This window comes from Leucopleurus acutus (genome assembly GCF_964270905.1).
Source record: "Leucopleurus acutus genome assembly, chromosome: 15".
NCBI classification, from domain to species: Eukaryota; Metazoa; Chordata; class Mammalia; order Artiodactyla; family Delphinidae; genus Leucopleurus; species Leucopleurus acutus.
This window is the reverse complement of record NC_139157.1, coordinates 43,403,330-43,422,338: the sequence shown is the minus strand read 5'-3', so window position 1 is coordinate 43,422,338 and position 19,009 is coordinate 43,403,330. Positions and strand designations below refer to the sequence as shown.

Genomic DNA, 19,009 nt, shown 5'->3' with positions numbered 1-19,009 from the left:
TTTTATTTTTCCATAAATTATTCTTTTTTTTTCTTAGGATAGCTTTTTGATTCTAGCCTTTTATTGTTTATTTATTTGTTTCTTTTACTAACAATATAAATAATAGGTATATGGGCTTTGAAGTCAGCCTGCTTTCAAATCCTGTTCCTTTAATAAAAGATGTGTGACCTTTACAAAGTCATTTAGTCTCTCTAATCCACAGTTTTCTTCATTTTTTAAATGGATTCAATAATGGATAGTACCTTGTGGTAATATGTTGACAATTAAATGTAATTTGTACATTTAAAGTGCTTTAGCATGGTGCCTAAACGTTAAGGTCTGTACTAAGATTAGCTATTATCATTATTATAATTTATTATAATTTTTATTATCAATTCCTAAATCTCTTTTCATCTTCTGCTTTCACTCTTTTTTTTTTTTTTTTGGCTGCACCTTGTAGCTTTCGGGATCTTAGTTCCCTAACCAGGGATAGAAGCCATGCCCTCTGCAGTGGAAGCACAGAATCCTAATCATTGGATCGCCAGGGAATTCCCTGCTTTTACTCTTTTTTCCTTGATAGCAAAATTCTACTTTGCAATTCTATAAAAGCCTGACTTCCTACAGAATCTTCTTGTTCTGAGGATCCCTTCATGAAACTCAGGACTTTTTAGGTTTCTTGAAGTGACTATTTAGGAAATATTTTCTAATGCATATTTGATTTATTTCTTAATTTATAAAACAAGAAGTCAGTCTGCTATGCCATTTTACAAATCATGTAGAGGATTTTGAAATCTACTTATTGGGAGATCATTGTCTATTATTGCCTTCATTTCTACTGTTACCTTCTTTTCTCAGATTCATATCTCTACATGTTGATAACATCTGTCTGCTTTTTATTTTCCATTCCTCTTCTTTGATTTAATTAGTATTATTTCCATTTCATTTGTGTCATGAATACAAGCAGTAATAAAACAAGGTCTTTCATTTGTTCTAACTTGTATTTTTTTTAATGCTGGTGTTATTTTTATGTGCTTAGGGGCCCAAAGTTTGTCCACCTATAAACAGTTGTATTTTTTTCAATTTATTTCCATCTTTGTGTCTGTTCTGTATATTATTCCTTAAAATGTATTAGTATGGGGCTTCCCTGGTGGCGCAGTGGTTGAGGGTCTGCCTGCTGATGCAGGGGACACGGGTTTGTGCCCCAGTCCGGGAAGATCCCACATGCTGCAGAGCGGCTGGGCCTGTGAGCCATGGCTGCTGAGCCTGCGCATCCGGAGCCTGTGCTCTGCAACGGGAGAGGCCACAACAGTGAGAGGCCCGCGTGCCGCAAAAAAAAAAAAAAAAAGTATTAGTATGAATCAGGTGTCCAAACTGAGATCATTATTTTTCTAGCCAGTTTTCACTATTTCATTAACTCTACATATATGGGAAGAAGTCTTGATCTCAGATAAGGTTCAGCATGCATATCACTAATATTTACTGAGTGCCGGTTGTTGTGCTAAGTCGTTTCAATTATTGAGCATCAGCAGTGCATCAGATACTTTCAAGTATTTTCTTTTCTTTAACTTTATAACTCTGTGAGATAGTTATTCATTCAGCAATTATATTTGATCAGTCACAGTAATAATAGTATATGGCAAGTGAGTGCTCCAGTGAAGGTATGCACATTAAAAAAAGCCAGGGGGTGGGGGGATGGAAACTGTTACTGAATACCTGCAGTATTCTTACAGCAACCTTCTGAGTTTGGTACTATTATTATTCCCACTTAAGATGTGGAAACTGAGGCACAGAGAAGTTACTCAAAAATCACACAACTAATAAGGAGTGGAATTAGGACTTGAAGCCATGCAGCCTGGCTTTAGAGCATATTTAATATGGACTTCAGGACATGCTTAATGTGGACTTTTTGCCAAGTGAACAAATCAGTTACTTTAAGGAGCTAATAACAACTAGAAAAGGAAAAAAGCATTAGGAAATGAGTAGAATAGTTTTTGTGATCATTATTTATTAAAATTATTCACAACATGGCCTGTTTTGCTCCTAGAAGCCGTCTGTGCTTCTGAAACATAGCAGATGTTTTAGAACATTAACTACAATTGTTTTTGTGGGAAATTTCCTGAAGTTTGATTTAGATGTCTTCTCCATCTTCATTTCTACCTATCCCCATATGACTCCATGTGTTTCATGGGCTAACTAACCATAAAAATCAAAACCAAAAATAAACCTTGAGCCCATTATTCTTAGTGCTCATATGCTATGCAAAAACAGGTGTAAGTACCAATTTGCTTGCATGTATTTTTTTCTAATATTTGTAATACCATTTATTGCTAATTATGTTAAATTATGAAACTAGGAGAGTAAGAATTTTCAGGTTCCTATGTAAGTGAAAATTTAAATTTTTTGATGTTTTAGATTGTATAGGAATACTTAATTGTTTATGTAGCATTTCGCTGAAGAATATTTTCATGTCATTGCTATAAATAATATTTATTTAAATCTTTTAAAATGTTTTTTCCCCACTTTTCTTTTTTTAATTACTCTGAAGGTATTTGGTAGCCTTAGGCTGCATTAAACCACTTTGTGACCTATTGACTGTTATGGACTCTAAAATAGTCCAAGTGGCTTTAAATGGACTTGAAAATATTTTACGTCTTGGAGAACAAGAATGTAAGCAGAATGGAATAGGCATTAATCCATACTGTGCCCTCATTGAAGAAGCATATGGTAAGCAGTCAAAAATTTATAATTACTATCAATTTTTTTAATTGAGATACAAGTGATATATTGGTTTCATGTATATAACATAGTGATTCAATATTTGTATATACTGCAAAATGAGCATAATAATTTTAGTTCATGTCATGAAACATAGTTAAAAATTTTTTTCTTGTAATGAGAACTCTTCAGATTTACTGTCTTAGAAGCTTTCAAACATACAATACAGTATTATTAACTATAGTCCCCATTGCTGTACATTACTTCCCCAAAGCTTGTACAAACTAGAAGTTTGTGCCTTTTGGCAGCCCCTTTCACCCATATAATTCACCCCCCACCTGCTGCCTCTGGCAACCGCCAATCTGTCTGTGCTCTGTATCTATGAGCTCGTTTTTTGTTTGTTTGTTTATTTGTTTGTTTTTTTAGATTCTACATATAAGTGATATTATACAGTATTTGTCTTTATCTATGACTTGTTTCACTGACTGTAATGTCCTTAGGGTCCATCCAGGTTGTTGCAAATGGCAAGATTTCCTTCTTTTTATGCCTGAATAATATTCCACTGTGTGTGGAATGAATATATATATATATACATATACATTTTCTTATCCATTCATTCTTTGATGGATACTTAGATTGCTTCCATGTCTGGGCTATTGCAAATAATGCTGAAGTGAACATGAGGGTTCATATATTTTTTGAGTTAGTGTTTTCATTTTCTTCAGATAAATGCCCAGAAGTAGAATTGCTGGATTATACAACACTTATATTTTTAATTTTTTGAGGAGCCTCTGTACTGTTTTCCATAGTGGTTGCATCAGTTTACATTCCCACCAACACTGCACAAGGGTTCCCTTTCTCCACATCCTTGCCAACGCTTATCTTGTCTTTTTCATAATAGTTATTCTAACAGGTGTAAAGTGATACCTTGTTGTGGTTTTGATTTGCATTTCCCTGATGATTAATGATGTTGAGCATCTTTTCATGTACCTGCTGGCCATCTGTGTATCTCCTTTGGAAAAATGTCCATTCAGATCTTCTGCCCATTTTTTAATTGGATAGTTTGGTTTTATGCTATTGAGTTGTATGAATTCTTTATATATTTTGGATATTAAGCCCCTACCAGGTATATGATTTGCAAGTACTTTCTCTCATTTCATAGGTTATCTTTTCATATTATTGATGTTTTCCTTTGCTGTGCAGAATTTTTTTAGTGTGATGTGGTCCCACTTGTTTATCTTTACTTTTGTGGTCTTTTCTTCTGGCATCAACTTCAAAATTCAAAAAACCATCGCCAAGACCAATGTCGAGGAGCTTACCGCCTATATTTTCTTCTAGGAGTTTTATGGTTTCATGTGTTACATTTGAGTCTTTAATCCATTAGGAGTTAGCTTTTGAGTATGGTGTAAGATGGTGGTCCAGTTTCATTCTTTTGCATGTAGCTATCATTTTCACAGCATCACTTATTGAAAAGACTGTCCTTTTCCCCCATTGCATATTCTTGGCTCCTTTGTCATAAATTAATTGACTATATATGTGGGTTTATTTCTGGGCTCTCTACTCTGTTCCACTGATCTGCTTATATGCCAATACTATACTGTTTTGGTTATTATAGCTTTATAATATAGTGTGTAAATCAGGGAACATGATACCTCCAGCTGTGTTCTTCTTTCTCAAGATTTCTTTGGCTATTTGGGTTCTTTTGTGGTTCTATACAAATTTCAGATTAATTGTTATATTTCTGTGAAAAATGCCGTTGGAATTTTGATGGAGATTGTATTGGATCTGTAGATTGCTTTGGATAGTATGAACATTTTAACAGTATTAATTCTTCTAATCCATGAGCATAGAATGTCTTTCTGTTTATGTGTGTCTTCTTTAGTTTCTTTCATCATAGTTTTCATTGTACAGGTCTTTCATGAACCTCCTTGGTTAAGTTTATTCCAAGGCATTTTATTCTTTTTGATGGAATTGTAAATGGGATTGTTTTCCTTATTTCTCTTTCTGATAGTTTGTTACTAGGGTATAGAAATGCAACAGATTTTTGTATATTGATTTTATATCCTGTGGCTTTACTGAATTCATTGATTAGTTATAACAGTTTTTTGGTGGGGTCTACAATTTTCTGTATATAATATGTCATCTGCAAATGGTGACAGTTTTACTTCTTCATTTCTGAATTGAATGACTTTTCTTTTTATTGCCTAATTGCTCTGGCTAGGACTTCCATTACTATGTTGAATAAAAGTGATGAGAATGGACAGTCTTGTCTTGTTCCTGATCTTCGAGGAAAAGCTTTCAGCTTTCCACTGTTGAGTATGATGTTACCTGTGGGCTTGTCATATATGGCCTTTATTATGTTAAGGTACATTCACTATATACCCACTTTGTTGAGAGTTAGTCAATTCTTAATTATCTACCATAGGCATTTTCCCCCTCTAATTCTATAAAAATATTTTGTGTAAAAGCAGTATAATATTTTTGATATCTTTTTTTTACAGTTACCCTTAATTCTATTATCCTAACAATTTCTTTTTATTATTTACCATCCTTTTTACATTGTCCTTATGCAGAATTAGTTTACATTGATATAATTGCAGTCCATGTATAGTTTGGGGTTCTACTTTCAACATTTTGGAGAAATTTTACATTTTCTCCAAACAATACATAATTTCTATGATTTGCATAATTTTCTGTGATTTGCAATAGCCACATAATGTTATAAAAAGAGAATGTTGCCTGCTGTTTTAGCCATATTAAGTGGGGTTTTAGCCACACTCTTGTAGTTGACCATTAGTTTGTTTCCAATTCGTTTTGCACTTTACATATGCCAAAATAAACATCTTTCTGATGCTTATTTTTTAATATTTTTATTAAAAATATTATATCATTAATATATTTTAATATTTATAATATACAAATAATACAAAATATACAAAAATATAATATTTATTAATATTTTTCTTCTGTTGAGTTAATACTTGGGGATAAAATTTCAAGGATATTATTGCTGAGCTTGGGCACAAACTTCTTTTTAAGTTTTTGATATGTTTTCTCATTTTGCTTTCTGAAGGCATGTTACTCGGCAGTGTCACTGCCTCTTACTTGTTTTGTTGATTTTGCTGATTTAGCCAATGTAAAATGGTACCACCAAGTTGTTTTTATGTGTTTCTTGTTTTATTTCATGTAGAAAGTGGTGTGTATTTTCCATGTGTTAGTATATTTCCTTATCTCAATTACATCTTTATTATACTTTGTCCAGTTACCAACTTGTCATTTTTTGTAAAAATTTGAATTAATTTTATTTTATAGTTTATTTTAATACAGCTTTTCTCCCATCCTTTTTACCTTTTTAATTTAATGAGATAAACTGTGTTCTTTTATAATTAATAAATGGTTCAGCCTAATATTCTATTCCTTCAAAGTTTACAAAGTCATTGTCCTCACAGAGATTTGATGAAAATTATTTTATTTATTGGCTAGATTTTTCTGATTGGAGTCTTAAAATATTTAACTTAACTCACATGGAATTTATTTTAGGATAACACATGAATCTAAGTCAGTATTTTTTCCTCTCAATATATTTCCATTAAATATTCACTGTCTGTCTTAAGTCCTATTATATTATATGGTTGAGTCAAGCTTTTATTTGTGATTCTTGAACCAAGCCTGGGAGATCACTTTGCCTTTATTTCAAATTATATAATGTCAATGGTTAAAACATCATATAAATAAAAGTTATCAATCACTGATATAAGAATATTTCCTTACTACAATCATTATTTTGATCCCAAGTTATACAAGAGTTTAGGCTATTCTATGATTGTATATAGATATGACTACTTTGTTTATTCCTTATATCCTGCAGTCATATAATTGAAGAGGTTTATCTGTAATAAGTGAAAAAGATTTTTAGCATCACCCAGACTCGTATGTAGATTATTTTCTTGTGAGCAATAAACTAGAGCGCTGTAGATTCTCCTTATACTATTGAACTGAGCTTTTTCAGTTTCACTTATAGGCTGTATTGGATTTGCAAATAGTATTCATTTATCCTTATTGATACCTTTTGGCTCATTCTGTGAGAGAACTTGTGTGGTATTTTAGTTTTTTTATTTTTATTTTGTTGCTTTCCCTTTTTGTGCTTTTTATTTAGCACAGTTACTCTGGAAACAACTTGTGGAGTTACATAATGTAAAACTGTCATTTTAAAATTCAGAAACTAAAGTACAGAGGAACCGAACTTATTTGGGAAAAATCACACAACTGGAAGGGTGGAGTCTATGATCCTCCTACTCCCCAGCCTGTGCTTATTCTTCATACCACATTGCCCCATTCTTTCATTCTTGAAGTATAAGGCATAAGTGTTGGCTATCAGTACGTGCAAAAATTAGATTAAAGTTATGATATCACTTATATGTAGAATCTAAAAAATACTACAAACTAGTGAATATAACAAAAAAGAAGCAGACTCTCATAGAGTAAACTAGTGGTTACCTGTGGGGTGGGGGAGTGGGAAGTACAAACTATTGGGTGTAAGATAGGCTCAAGGATGTAGTATACAGCACAGGGAATATAGCCAATATTTTGTAATAACTGTAAATGGAAAGTAACCTTTAAAAATTATATTTTAATCTTTTTAATTAGATAAAAATAACAATCCAATTGCCAGTGGACTGATGGATGCTATTGATTCATTATTTTGACTTAAATATATGTTGAAATTCGAGTAACAACTTTGTTTTTGACATATGCTTTGCGTTAATAGGCCTGGATAAAATCGAATTTCTTCAAAGTCATGAAAATCAGGAAATTTACCAAAAGGCTTTTGATCTGATTGAACATTACTTTGGTGCAGAAGATGATGACTCCAGTATTGTACCTCACGTGGATGAAAACCAACAACAGTTTGTATTTCAGCAGCAGGAAGCACCAATGGAAGGGTTTCAACTTTAACTTGGTAGGAGGAAAAATTAATGGCTAAAAAGGGTAGCTTCAGATATCTCCCTTTTCTTGTAATGTCATTAGGAATATTTGATGTGTTTTTATGTAGAACAAAAAAGAAAGACATTAATGCACTTTTAAAAAGCAAAACAAAACAAGTTTCCATCCATATGCAACCTTTTATTATAGTTTTGTTGTTATTTTGGTGTGCCTGTATATATGTCTTTCATTGTTTTTTTGTATCTATTTGTGAACAGTTAAATACATTATGAGATTATTTAATAATTTAAGCCTGAAAAGGAAAACTTTAGTAAAGTATTACAGTAATGGTTCTGAATTTTTCTAGCATTCTTAGAAACTGCACATTAGCAGTACAGCTGTCGATAATTGCATTTTGGCAGTAAGTTTGATATGCCCATTCTTTACTAAATCTACCTCTCAAAGCAAAAACAAAACAAAAGAGCTTCAGAAGCATGAAACAGAGAAAAAGCTAAATTAGAACGTGAAAATAGCTATTACCTTAAATTATAAATCACTGTGCTGTAAGTTATACTTTGCAAAAAAAAAATTACTACAGAAAACCTGTAAAAGTTACTTATAAAATACAGAAGAAATATTGTACTGATAATCAATTAAAATGTGGCAATTGTGAAGAAAGAAGCTGTTCTTCATGTTGAACACATTAAAATGATTACACAACATTTAAATGTTTGTGTTTTTAACATATAAATGCTATTATATTAGTATATTTTATATTTTGACCAAATATGCCAACATTTTTGAAATAGTGTTTTATTATTTTTTCACTGCTCATTTTAAAGAGCATCATGAGATGCCATCACGAATCTAAAGTAGTGCTGCATAGCAAAAATTCCTTTCTCTGATTTTTCAGAGCAGTAATTGAAAAGTTTCACTTTCTATGTAATAATGAACTTAGGTACTTTAATGGCAAAATTCTCCTGAAGAAATCACCTTGTTATGTGTTAAATTTTATTAAATGGACTTAATGGTTTGGACACAAAAGGATGCTATTCATGAAAATTACTAAGGATTCTTTAATTTGTTGAACCCTATATTAGGATTTTTTTCCCCTTTGGTGATCCTCAAAGGGTCAAACTGCTGCTTGTTAATGAACCATCGTATTAGATTACATTTGTATCAGATTCGTCAATATAATGTATGTGTTTATGTATTAACAGCAAAAACCTCTTCATACTGTGAAACTTTAAAAAAAAGTTTCAATAGAAAATTATATATATATATATTTATTTATTTACAGATACATATATATGTGTGTGTCTGTGTGTTTTTCTCACAGTACTATACTTGGTAGTTTTCTAAGCTGATATGGTACTGTTGAATCAGTCTTTTCATTATTATAGTTATGTGCAGGCTATTTACATTTCCAATTGTATACCTAAAATACTTGTTTAAAAATTAGTTTACTGATGTTTTAAGATGGGAACTAAAAGCATTTTTGATATCATTCATAGTCTATTCTGTAAAGAAGGTTTCATTTATGATAGCATTTATAATGTTTCTGCTGGAAATCAGAGGTATGTTACAAGAAGGAAATGTATATAGGAGTACTTTTAAATAGTATGACACTTTGTAAATTAAATATCATGAAACTAAGCTTTTGGCAAGACACTTAAAAACCTACAAGCTATACAATACAGGTTTAAATGGTGTCCACAATGCTGACTGCATCTGCCAAACCTCTTTTATATTGTTAAGTAGAAGATTGTATCTGTGCCCTTTTTATTGTAGTAGAAGTTATGAAGTTCAGTATATGTATATTCAAAAGAACAGGGTAGTTATATTAAAGATCACCAAATTGATGGTGAATTTATCAGATAAACACTTTTTTGTGATGCAGATAGTTTATAAGTATCAGGTGACAGGGTGTTCCACTCTTTCTAATCAATTGAACTTGTTAATGCAGCATAATTCATAAACTAACCAGCTGTGCCTGCTTTTTTTTTGAGGACCCTGTAGTCACATTAATAAACCTTTAAGCTAAGTCTTTCAAACAAAATAGTTCTTACAGAAGGAAAAATAATAGAAATAATAGAATGACCTTTGAGGGGAGGATTTTTAAATTTTTGCCAGTGAAATAAGCATTATATCTCTAAGTATAGAATTTGACCATATTTTAAGCATTTATATATAAAATTATATTTAATTCATTGGATTTGTTACTTGGGTAATTAATTTGATTAGATGTGAATGCAAGGGGTAATATGTAATAGTTGGTGTGGTGATGACTTTATTGAACCAATACTAGCAAATACTTTGTTCCTAAAAATTTTTTTAATATGACTACTCTTTTCAAATGTACTATTTTAAATGCTCCAAAATGTATTTTCATTAATCTTCACTGACCCTTGTGGGAAAAATTTTCTTTTTTCAACTTGCTTTCCTAAGATTTATTATATTTTAATCCGAGAGAAACTGTGCCAAAAAAAAAAAAAAAAGAAAACATGTTGTAAAAGGGCAATGCATGCAACATTAATGTAAAAATAAAGAGAATACTTGAAAGAGTCCTTTACATTTATTGAATTAAATTCGGTGTTTTATTTTTGTCTGAATTTGAATTTTTACTAGCTAATCTATGCAATTATGCTTACTTGTTTTATATTTGTAAGTACTTGACTCAATTCCCTGGGGTTTTTTTTACTCTAAGTTTTATTTTGAAAATTGTTCCTAGAACTTAATTTTTAGTGTCATTTTGTTCACTTGCTGGTAGCACTAGAACAAGCAAGCAAAAAATAAAAACCAAAAAAAAGTGATAAAATCTGTTGGCACAGAAACAGCATATCATTTGGTAACTGTAAAACCTATTTGCAGATAAAGGTTGATTTTTTGGATAAAGGACTTTTGTTGGACAAAGCATTACCTTTGCCTTCATATTTTTTCTTCTCTCAAGAAGGAGCATTATGGATAAAGTAATTATAATACAAAGTCTTCGTGGATTTTTGTTGCTGTTCTAAATTCAGCAATCTACTGGCTGCTTTGTGAAACTGTGAAATCAAAGTAATTGTTGTTAACCTTTACTCATTTTAGTTCATAGCATTACTGTTTTATGAAATGTAACATATTAGGAGCCAATATGATGGATCTCTAAAAGGATAATGCATCTTTAAATTCTAAATTGGGAAGTGGGATGAGGGGAAGATATTCTTGCCAAACTAAATAAACCAACATTTGAGTAGTATGCAATATTATGAAATGTTACAGCACTATATTAAAAATAATAAAATACTATTTTACGATTGCATTTATATGTGTTTCATTTGTTTTCACTTATGATTGTATATGCCTAATAAAGCAAAAATAGATGCCCTGATTCATTAAAATTCCATCCCCTTTCTAAAACCAGTAAGATTTCATTGGTAGCATTATCTGATAAAGTAGTATGTTGCTTTTATTTTAGAACTTGTATATTCAGCTGTAATGGGGAACATATCCAATTTATCTTTGTAGCTCAAGTCTTGGCAGCTAGTGGGACATTCACATGTTTCAGCTGAGATTATTTTTCTTTTTCTGTTATTTTAATGCAGTACAATGCATTTATTTAAGGCTTAGAGTTTTAAACCTAATAAATACGAGGGAATGTCTGATTTAACTTCCTTAATATACTGTGAAACACAAAATCACACAGTAGCCAAGCTTAGGCCCTCCTAGCTTACTGTTTTTATTTTTTTCTTCTTCCATTACCATGGTTTTCTGTTGTTCATTTTTTTTTGGGGGGGGGTGTGTTTGTTTGTTTTGGCTGGCGTCATTTCCTTCAGTATTTGAAACTATGTTAATCACAGAGTAGTGAAACTAATTGGATCAATTATTTTTAGGGTTTCTTGCTCCCAGTAAAGTGGTCAGCAATTTTAGTGGGAAATGAATTCCTGAAAATGTATGAAAATATAATGTACAGGTCAAACAATAGATTTAAACACGCAGTGGAGTTCCCATCACAGAAATCCTTAAGTATACCCTTTAATTATGTGTTTGCTCAGTTGTATATTTGTTCTTTCATTTTTTTCCTTTCATATTTGAACAGTTTACCACTGAAATTAAATGAGCATATGATTCCCCCCTTTCAGGACATCTAATGATTTTCATGTTTGCTTCAGTAGTTTAAGTTTTAAGAGATACATACATCATATCATTATTAGTAACACTTTAACATTTCAATTTTCCATTCTGTTTTGAAATAAAAATTTCAAGTAGTTGCACTTGCAAGCACTGCTCTATAGCACTACCAGAACTAAAATGTTGATTGGGAGCAACTCCACCAAGTAAAGAGCTTGGAGTGTTCACTAGTTTATGCAGAAATATTTAAATTTGGAAACAGTAGGCAGTTTAGGGAATTTAATGTGCAATTCCCCAAAGTACCTGTTATTTAAAAATTGGGAGTTTTAAACTTTGGACAATATTACTTTTGAGGGATCCCTCCTGTTCCCTTTCAGTTATGGTTGTTTTCTTAAACTGTTCTAAAAAAGCATGGCATAATTTAATATATTCTTTGTTTAGGGTTTCAGCATGACTATTTTCTGAGCATTCCACTTTTTTTTTCTTTTTACATCTTTATTGGAGTATAATTGCTTTACAACGGTGTGTTAGTTTCTGCTTTGTAACAAAGTGAATCAGTTATACATATGCCTATGTTCCCATATCTCCTCCCTCTTGCGTCTCCCTCCCTCCCACCCTCCCTATTCCACCCCTCTAGGTGGTCACAAACCACCAAGCTGATCTCCCTGTGCTATGCGGCTGCTTCCCACTAGCTATCTACCTTACGTTTGGTAGTGTATATATGTCCATGCCACTCTCTCGCTTTGTCACAGCTTACCCTTCCCCCTCCCCATATCCTCAAGTCCATTCTCTAGTAGGTCTCTGTCTTTATTCCTGTCTTACCCCTAGGTTCTTCATGACATTTTTTTCCCTTAAATTCCATATATATGTGTTAGCATACAGTATTTGTCTTTCTCTTTCTGACTTACTTCACTCTGTATGACAGACTCTAGGTCCATCCACCTCATTACAAATATCTCAGTTTTGTTTCTTTTTCTGGGTGAGTAATATTCCATTGTATATATGTGCCACATTGTCTATCCATTCATCCGATGATGGACACTTAGGTTGTTTCCATCTCCTGGCTATTGTAAATAGAGCTGCAATAAACATTTCGGTACATGACTCTTTTTGAATTATGATTTTCTCAGGGTATATGCCCAGTAGTGGGATTGCTGGGTCATACGGTAGTTCTATTTGTAGTTTTTTAAGGAACCTACATATTGTTCTCCATAGTGGCTGTACCAATTCACATTCCCACCAGCAGTGCAAGAGTGTTCCCTTTTCTCTGCACCCTCTCCAGCATTTATTGTTTCTAGATTTTTTGATGATGGCCATTCTGACCGGTGGGATATGATATCTCATTGTAGTTTTGACTTGCATTTCTCTAATGATTAATAATGTTGAGCATTCTTTCATGTGTTTGTTGGCAGTCTGTATATCTTCTTTGGAGAAGTGTCTACTTAGGTCTTCTGCCCATTTCTGGACTGGGTTATTTGTTTTTTTGTTATTGAGCTGCATGAGCTGCTTGTAAATTTTGGAGATTAATCCTTTGTCAGTTGCTTCATTTGCAAATATTTTCTCCCATTCTGAGGGTTGTCTTTTGGTCTTGTTTATGGTTTCCTTTGCTGTGCAAAAGCTTTGAAGTTTCATTAGGTCCCATTTGTTTATTTTTGATTTTATTTCCATTTCTCTAGGAGGTGGGTCAAAAAGGATCTTGCTGTGACTTATGTCATAGAGTGTTCTGCCTATGTTTTCCTCTAAGAGTTTGGTAGTTTCTGGCCTTACATTTAGGTCTTTAATCCATTTTGATCTTATTTTTGTGTATGGTGTTAGGGAGTGATCAAATCTCATACTTTTACATGTAGCTGTCCAGTTTTCCCAGCACCACTTATTGAAGAGGCTGTCCTTTCTCCACTGTACATTCCTGCCTCCTTTATCAAAGATGAGGTGACCATATGTGCGTGGGTTTATCTCTGGGCTTTCTATCCTGTTCCATTGATCTATATTTCTGTTTTTGTGCCAGTACCATACTGTCTTGATTACTGTAGCTTTGTAGTATAGTCTGAAGTCTGGGAGCCTGCTTCCTCCAGCTCCGTTTTTCTTTCTCAAGGTTGCTTTGGCTGTTTGGGGTCTTTTGTGTTTCCATACAAATTGTGAAATTTTTTGTTCTAGTTCTGTGAAAAATGCCAGTGGTAGTTTGATAGGGATAGCATTGAATCTGTAGATTGCTTTCTGTAGTAGAGTTGTTTTCACAACGTTGATTCTTCCAATCCAAGAACATGGTATATCTCTCCATCTATTTCTATCATCTTTAATTTCTTTCATCAGTGTCTTATAATTTTCTGCATACAGGCATTTTGTCTCCTTAGGTAGGTTTATTCCTGGATATTTTATTCTTTTTGTTGCAATGGTAAATGGGAGTGTTTTCTTGATTTCACTTTCAGATTTTTCATCATTAGTGTATAGGAATGCAAGAGATTTCTGTGCATTAATTTTGTATCCTGCTACTTTACCAAATTCATTGATTAGCTCTAGTAGTTTTCTGGTAGCATCTTTAGGATTCTCTGTGTATAGTATCATGTCATCTGCAAACAATGACAGCTTTACTTCTTTTCTGATTTGGATTCCTTTTATTTCGTTTTCTTCTCTAATTGCTGTGGCTAAAACTTCCAAAACTATGTTGAATAAGAGTGGTGAGAGTGGGCAACCTTGTATTGTTCCTGATCTTAGTGGAAATGGTTTCAGTTTTTCACCATTGAGGACGATATTGGCTGTGGGTTTGTCATATATGGCCTTTATTATATTAAGGAAAGTTCCCTCTATGCCTACTTTCTGCAGGGTTTTTATCATAAATAGGTGTTGAATTTTGTCGAAAGCTTTCTTTGCATCTATTGAGATGATCATATGGTTTTTCTCCTTCAATTTGTTAATATGGTGTATCACGTTGATTGTTTTGCGTATACTGAAGAATCCTTGCATTCCTGGGATAAACCCCACTTGATCATGGTGTATGATCCTTTTAATGTGCTGTTGGATTCTGTTTGCTACTATTTTGTTGAGGATTTCTGCATCTATGTTCATCAGTGATATTGGCCTGTAGTTTTCTTTCTTTGTGACATCCTTGTCTGGTTTTGGTATCAGGGTGATGGTGACCTCGTAGAATGAGTTTGGGAGTATTCCTCCCTCTGCTATATTTTGGAAGAGTTTGAGATCTCTTTTTCTTGGGTTGATCCCTTGATCATTATGTAGTGTCCTTCTTTGTCTCTTCTAATACTCTTTATTTTAAAGTCTATTTTGTCTGATATAAGAATTGCTACTCCAGCTTTCTTTTGGTTTCCATTTGCATGGAATATCTTTTTCCATCCCCTTACTTTCAGTCTCTATGTGTCTCTAGGTCTGAAGTGGGTCTCTTGTAGACAGCATATATATGGGTCTTGTTTTTGTATCCATTAAGCCAGTCTGTGTCTTGGTGGGAGCATTTAGTCCATTTACATTTAAGGAAATTATCAATATGTATGTTCCTATTCCCATTGTTTGATAGAATTCGCCTGTGAAGCCATCTGGTTCTAGGCTTTTGTTTGTTGGAAGATTTTTAATCACAGTTTCAATTTCAGTGCTTGTGATTGGTCTGTTCATATTTTCTATTTCTTACTTATTCAGTCTTGGCAGGTTGTGCATTTCTAAGAATTTGTCCATTTCTTCCAGGGTGTCCATCTTATTGGCATAGAGTTGCTTGTAGTAATCTCTCATGATCTTTTGTATTTCTGCAGTGTCAGTTCTTACTTCTCCTTTTTCATTTCTAATTCTATTGATTTGAGTCTTCTCCCTTCTTTTCTTGATGAGTCTGGCTAATGGTTTATCAATTTTGTTTATCTTCTCAAAGAACAAGCTTTTAGTTTTATTGATCTTTGCTATCGTTTCCTTCATTTCTTTTTCATTTATTTCTGATCTGATTTTTATGATTTCTTTCCTTCTGCTAACTTTGGTTTTTTTTTGTTCTTTTTTCTCTAATTGCTTTAGGTGCAAGGTTAAGTTGTTTATTCGAGATGTTTCCTGTTTCTTAAGGTAGGATTGTATTGCTATAAACTTCCCTCTTAGAACTGCTTTGGCTGCATCCCATAGGTTTTGGGTCGTCGTGTCTCCATTGTCATTTGTTTCTAGGTATTTTTTGATTTCCTCTTTGATTTCTTCAGTGATCACTTCGTTATTCAGTAGTGTATTGTTTAGCCTCTATGTGTTTGTATTTTTTACAGATCTTTTCCTGTAATTGATATCTAGTCTCACAGCATTGTGGTCAGAAAAGATACTTGATACAGTTTCAATTTTCCTAAATTTACCAAGGCTTGATTTGTGACCCAAGATATGATCTATCCTGGAGAATGTTCCATGAGCACTTGAGAAAAATGTGTATTCTGTTGTTTTTGGATGGAATGTCCTATAAATATCAATTAAGTCCATCTTGTTTAATGTATCATTTAAAGCTTGTGTTTCCTTATTTATTTTCATTTTGGATGATCTGTCCATTGGTGATAGTGGGGTGTTAAAGGCCCCTACTATGAATGTGTTACTGTTGATTTCTCCTTTTATGGCTGTTAGTATTTGCCTTATGTATTGAGGTGCTCCTATGTTGGGTGCATAAATATTTACAATTGTTATCTCTTTTTCTTGGGTCGATCCCTTGATCATTATGTAGTGTCCTTCTTTGTCTCTTCTAATAGTCTTTATTTTAAAGTCTATTTTGTCTGATATGAGAATTGCTACTCCAGCTTTCTTTTGGTTTCCATTTGCATGGAATATCTTTTTTCATCCCCTTACTTTCAGTCTCTATGTGTCTCTAGGTCTGAAGTGGGTCTCTTGTAGACAGCATATACATGGGTCTTGTTTTTGTATCCATTCAGCCAGTCTGTGTCTTTTGGTGGGAGCATTTAGTCCATTTACATTTAAGGTAATTATCGATATGTATGTTCCTGTTCCCATTTTCTTAATTGTTTTGGGTTTGTTATTGTAGGTCTTTTCCTTCTCTTGTGTTTCTTGCCTAGAGAAGATCCTTTAGCATTTGTTGTAAAGCTGGTTTGGTGGGCTGAACTCTCTCTGCTTTTGCTTGTCTGTAAAGGTTTTAATTTCTCCATCAAATCTGAATGAGTTCCTTGCTGGGTAGAGTAATCTTGGTTGTAGGTTTTTCTCCTTCATCACTTTAAATATGTCCTGCCAGTCCCTTCTGGCTTGCAGAGTTTCTGCTAAAAGATCAGCTGTTAACCTTATGGGTTTTCCCTTTTTTGTTATTTGTTGTTTTTCCCTTGCTGCTTTTAATATGTTTTCTTTGTATTTAATTTTTGACAGTTTGATTAATATGTGTCTTGGCGTATTTCTCCTTGGAGTTATCCTGTATGGGACTCTCTGTGCTTCGTGGGCTTAACTATTTCTTTCCCATATTAGGGAAGTTTTCAACTATAATCTCTTCAAATATTTTCTCAGTCCCTTTCTTTTTCTCTTCTTCTTCTGGAACCCCTATAATTCGAATGTTGGTGCATTTAATGTTGTCCCAGAGGTCTCTGAGACCATCCTCAGTTCTTTTCATTCTTTTTTCTTTATTCTGCTCTGCAGTAGTTATTTCCACTATTTTATCTTCCAGGTCACTTATCCGTTCTTCTGCCTCAGTTATTCTGCTATTGATCCCATCTAGAGTATTTTTAATTTCATTTGTTGTGTTGTTCATTGTTGCTTGTTTCATTTTTAGTTCTTCTAGGTCCTAGTTAGATGTTTCTTGCATTTTCTCTTTTCTATTTCCAAGATTTTGGATCATCTTTACTATCATTATTCTGAATTCTTTTTCAGGTAGACTGCCTATTTCCTCTTCATTTGTTAGGTCTGGTGGGTTTTTATCTTGCTCCTTCATCTGCTGTGTGTTTTTCTGTCTTCTCATTCTTCTTATGTTACTGTATTTGGGGTCTCCTTTTTGCAGCCCACATTTTCATAGTTCCCGTTGTTTTTGGTGTCTGTCCCCAGTGGCTAAAATTGTTTCAGTGGGTTGTGTAGGCTTCCTGGTGGAGGGGACTAGTGCCTGTGTTCTTGTGGATGAGGCTGGATCTTGTCTTTCTGGTGTGCAGGTCCACGTCTGGTGTTGTGTTTTGGGGTGTCTTTGGACTTATTATGATTTTAGGCAGCCTCTCTGCTCATGGGTGGGATTGTGTTCCTGTCTTGCTAGTGGTTTGTCATAGGGTGTCCAGCACTGTAGCTTGCTGGTCGTTGAGTGGATCTGGCTCTTAGTGCTAAGATGGAGATCTCTGGGAGAGCTTTTGCCGTTTGATATTACGTGGAGCTGGGAGGTCTCTGTGGACCAATGTCCTGAACTTGGCTCTCTCACCTCAGAGGCTCAGGCCTGACATCCAGCTGGAGCACAAAACCCTGTCAGCCACAGGGCTCAGAAGAAAAGGGAGAAAAGAAAGAAAGAAAGAAAAAATAAAATAAAACACAGTTATTAAAATAAAAAAAGACAGAAGAGAGCAACCAAACCAAAAAACAAATCCACCAATGATAACAAGTGCTAAAAACTATGCAAAATAATAATAATAATGACAGACAGAACCCTAGGACAAATGGCAAAAGCAAAGCTATACAGACAAAATCACACAAAGCAGCATACACGTATACACTCACAAAAAGAGAAAAAGGAAAAATTATATATATATATTAAAAACAAAAAGAAAGAGAGCAACCAAATCAATAAACAAATCTACCAATGATAATAAGCTTTAAATACTAAACTAAGATAAACATAAAACCATAAACAAATTAGATGCAGAAAGCAATCCCCAAGTCTACAGTTGCTCCCAAAGTCCACCACCTCAACTTTGGGATGATTCGTTGTGTATTCAGGTATTCCACAGATGCAGGGTGCATGAAGTTGATTGTGGAGATTTAATCTGATGCTCCTGAGGCTGCTGGGAGAGATTTCCCTTTCTCTTCTTTGTTCTCACAGCTCCCAGGGGCTCAGCTTTGGATTTGGCTCCGCCTCTGTGTGTAGGTCACCTGAGGGCGCCTGTTCTTCACTCAGAAAGGACGGGGTTAAAGGAGCAGCTGATTTGGGGGCTCTGGCTCACTCAGGCGGGGGGGAGGAAGGGGTACAGAATGCGGGGTGCGCCTGTGGCGGCAGAGACCGGTGTGACGTTGCACCAGCCTGAGGCACACGGTGTGTTCTCCTGGAGAAGTTGTCTGTGGATCACGGGACCCTGGCAGTGGCAGGCTGCACAGGCTGCCGGGAGGGGAGGTTAGGATGGTGACCTGTGCTCACACACAGGCT

At 34.0% G+C, this 19,009-nt stretch overlaps 1 protein-coding gene across 1 annotated transcript in view; it reads left to right on the top strand.

The window, feature by feature from the left end:
- KPNA5 (karyopherin subunit alpha 5) overlaps positions 1-7,798 on the top strand; it is a 45,808-nt gene extending 38,010 nt beyond the window's left edge. Inside the window, exons 13-14 of the mRNA XM_082856057.1 lie at positions 2,525-2,703; positions 7,463-7,798. Of these exons, the coding sequence (XP_082712183.1) occupies positions 2,525-2,703; positions 7,463-7,650 (367 nt within the window). The 3' untranslated portion in view covers positions 7,651-7,798. The remainder of the gene's footprint in view (positions 1-2,524; positions 2,704-7,462) is intronic.
- The last annotated feature ends 11,211 nt before the right edge of the window (positions 7,799-19,009 follow it).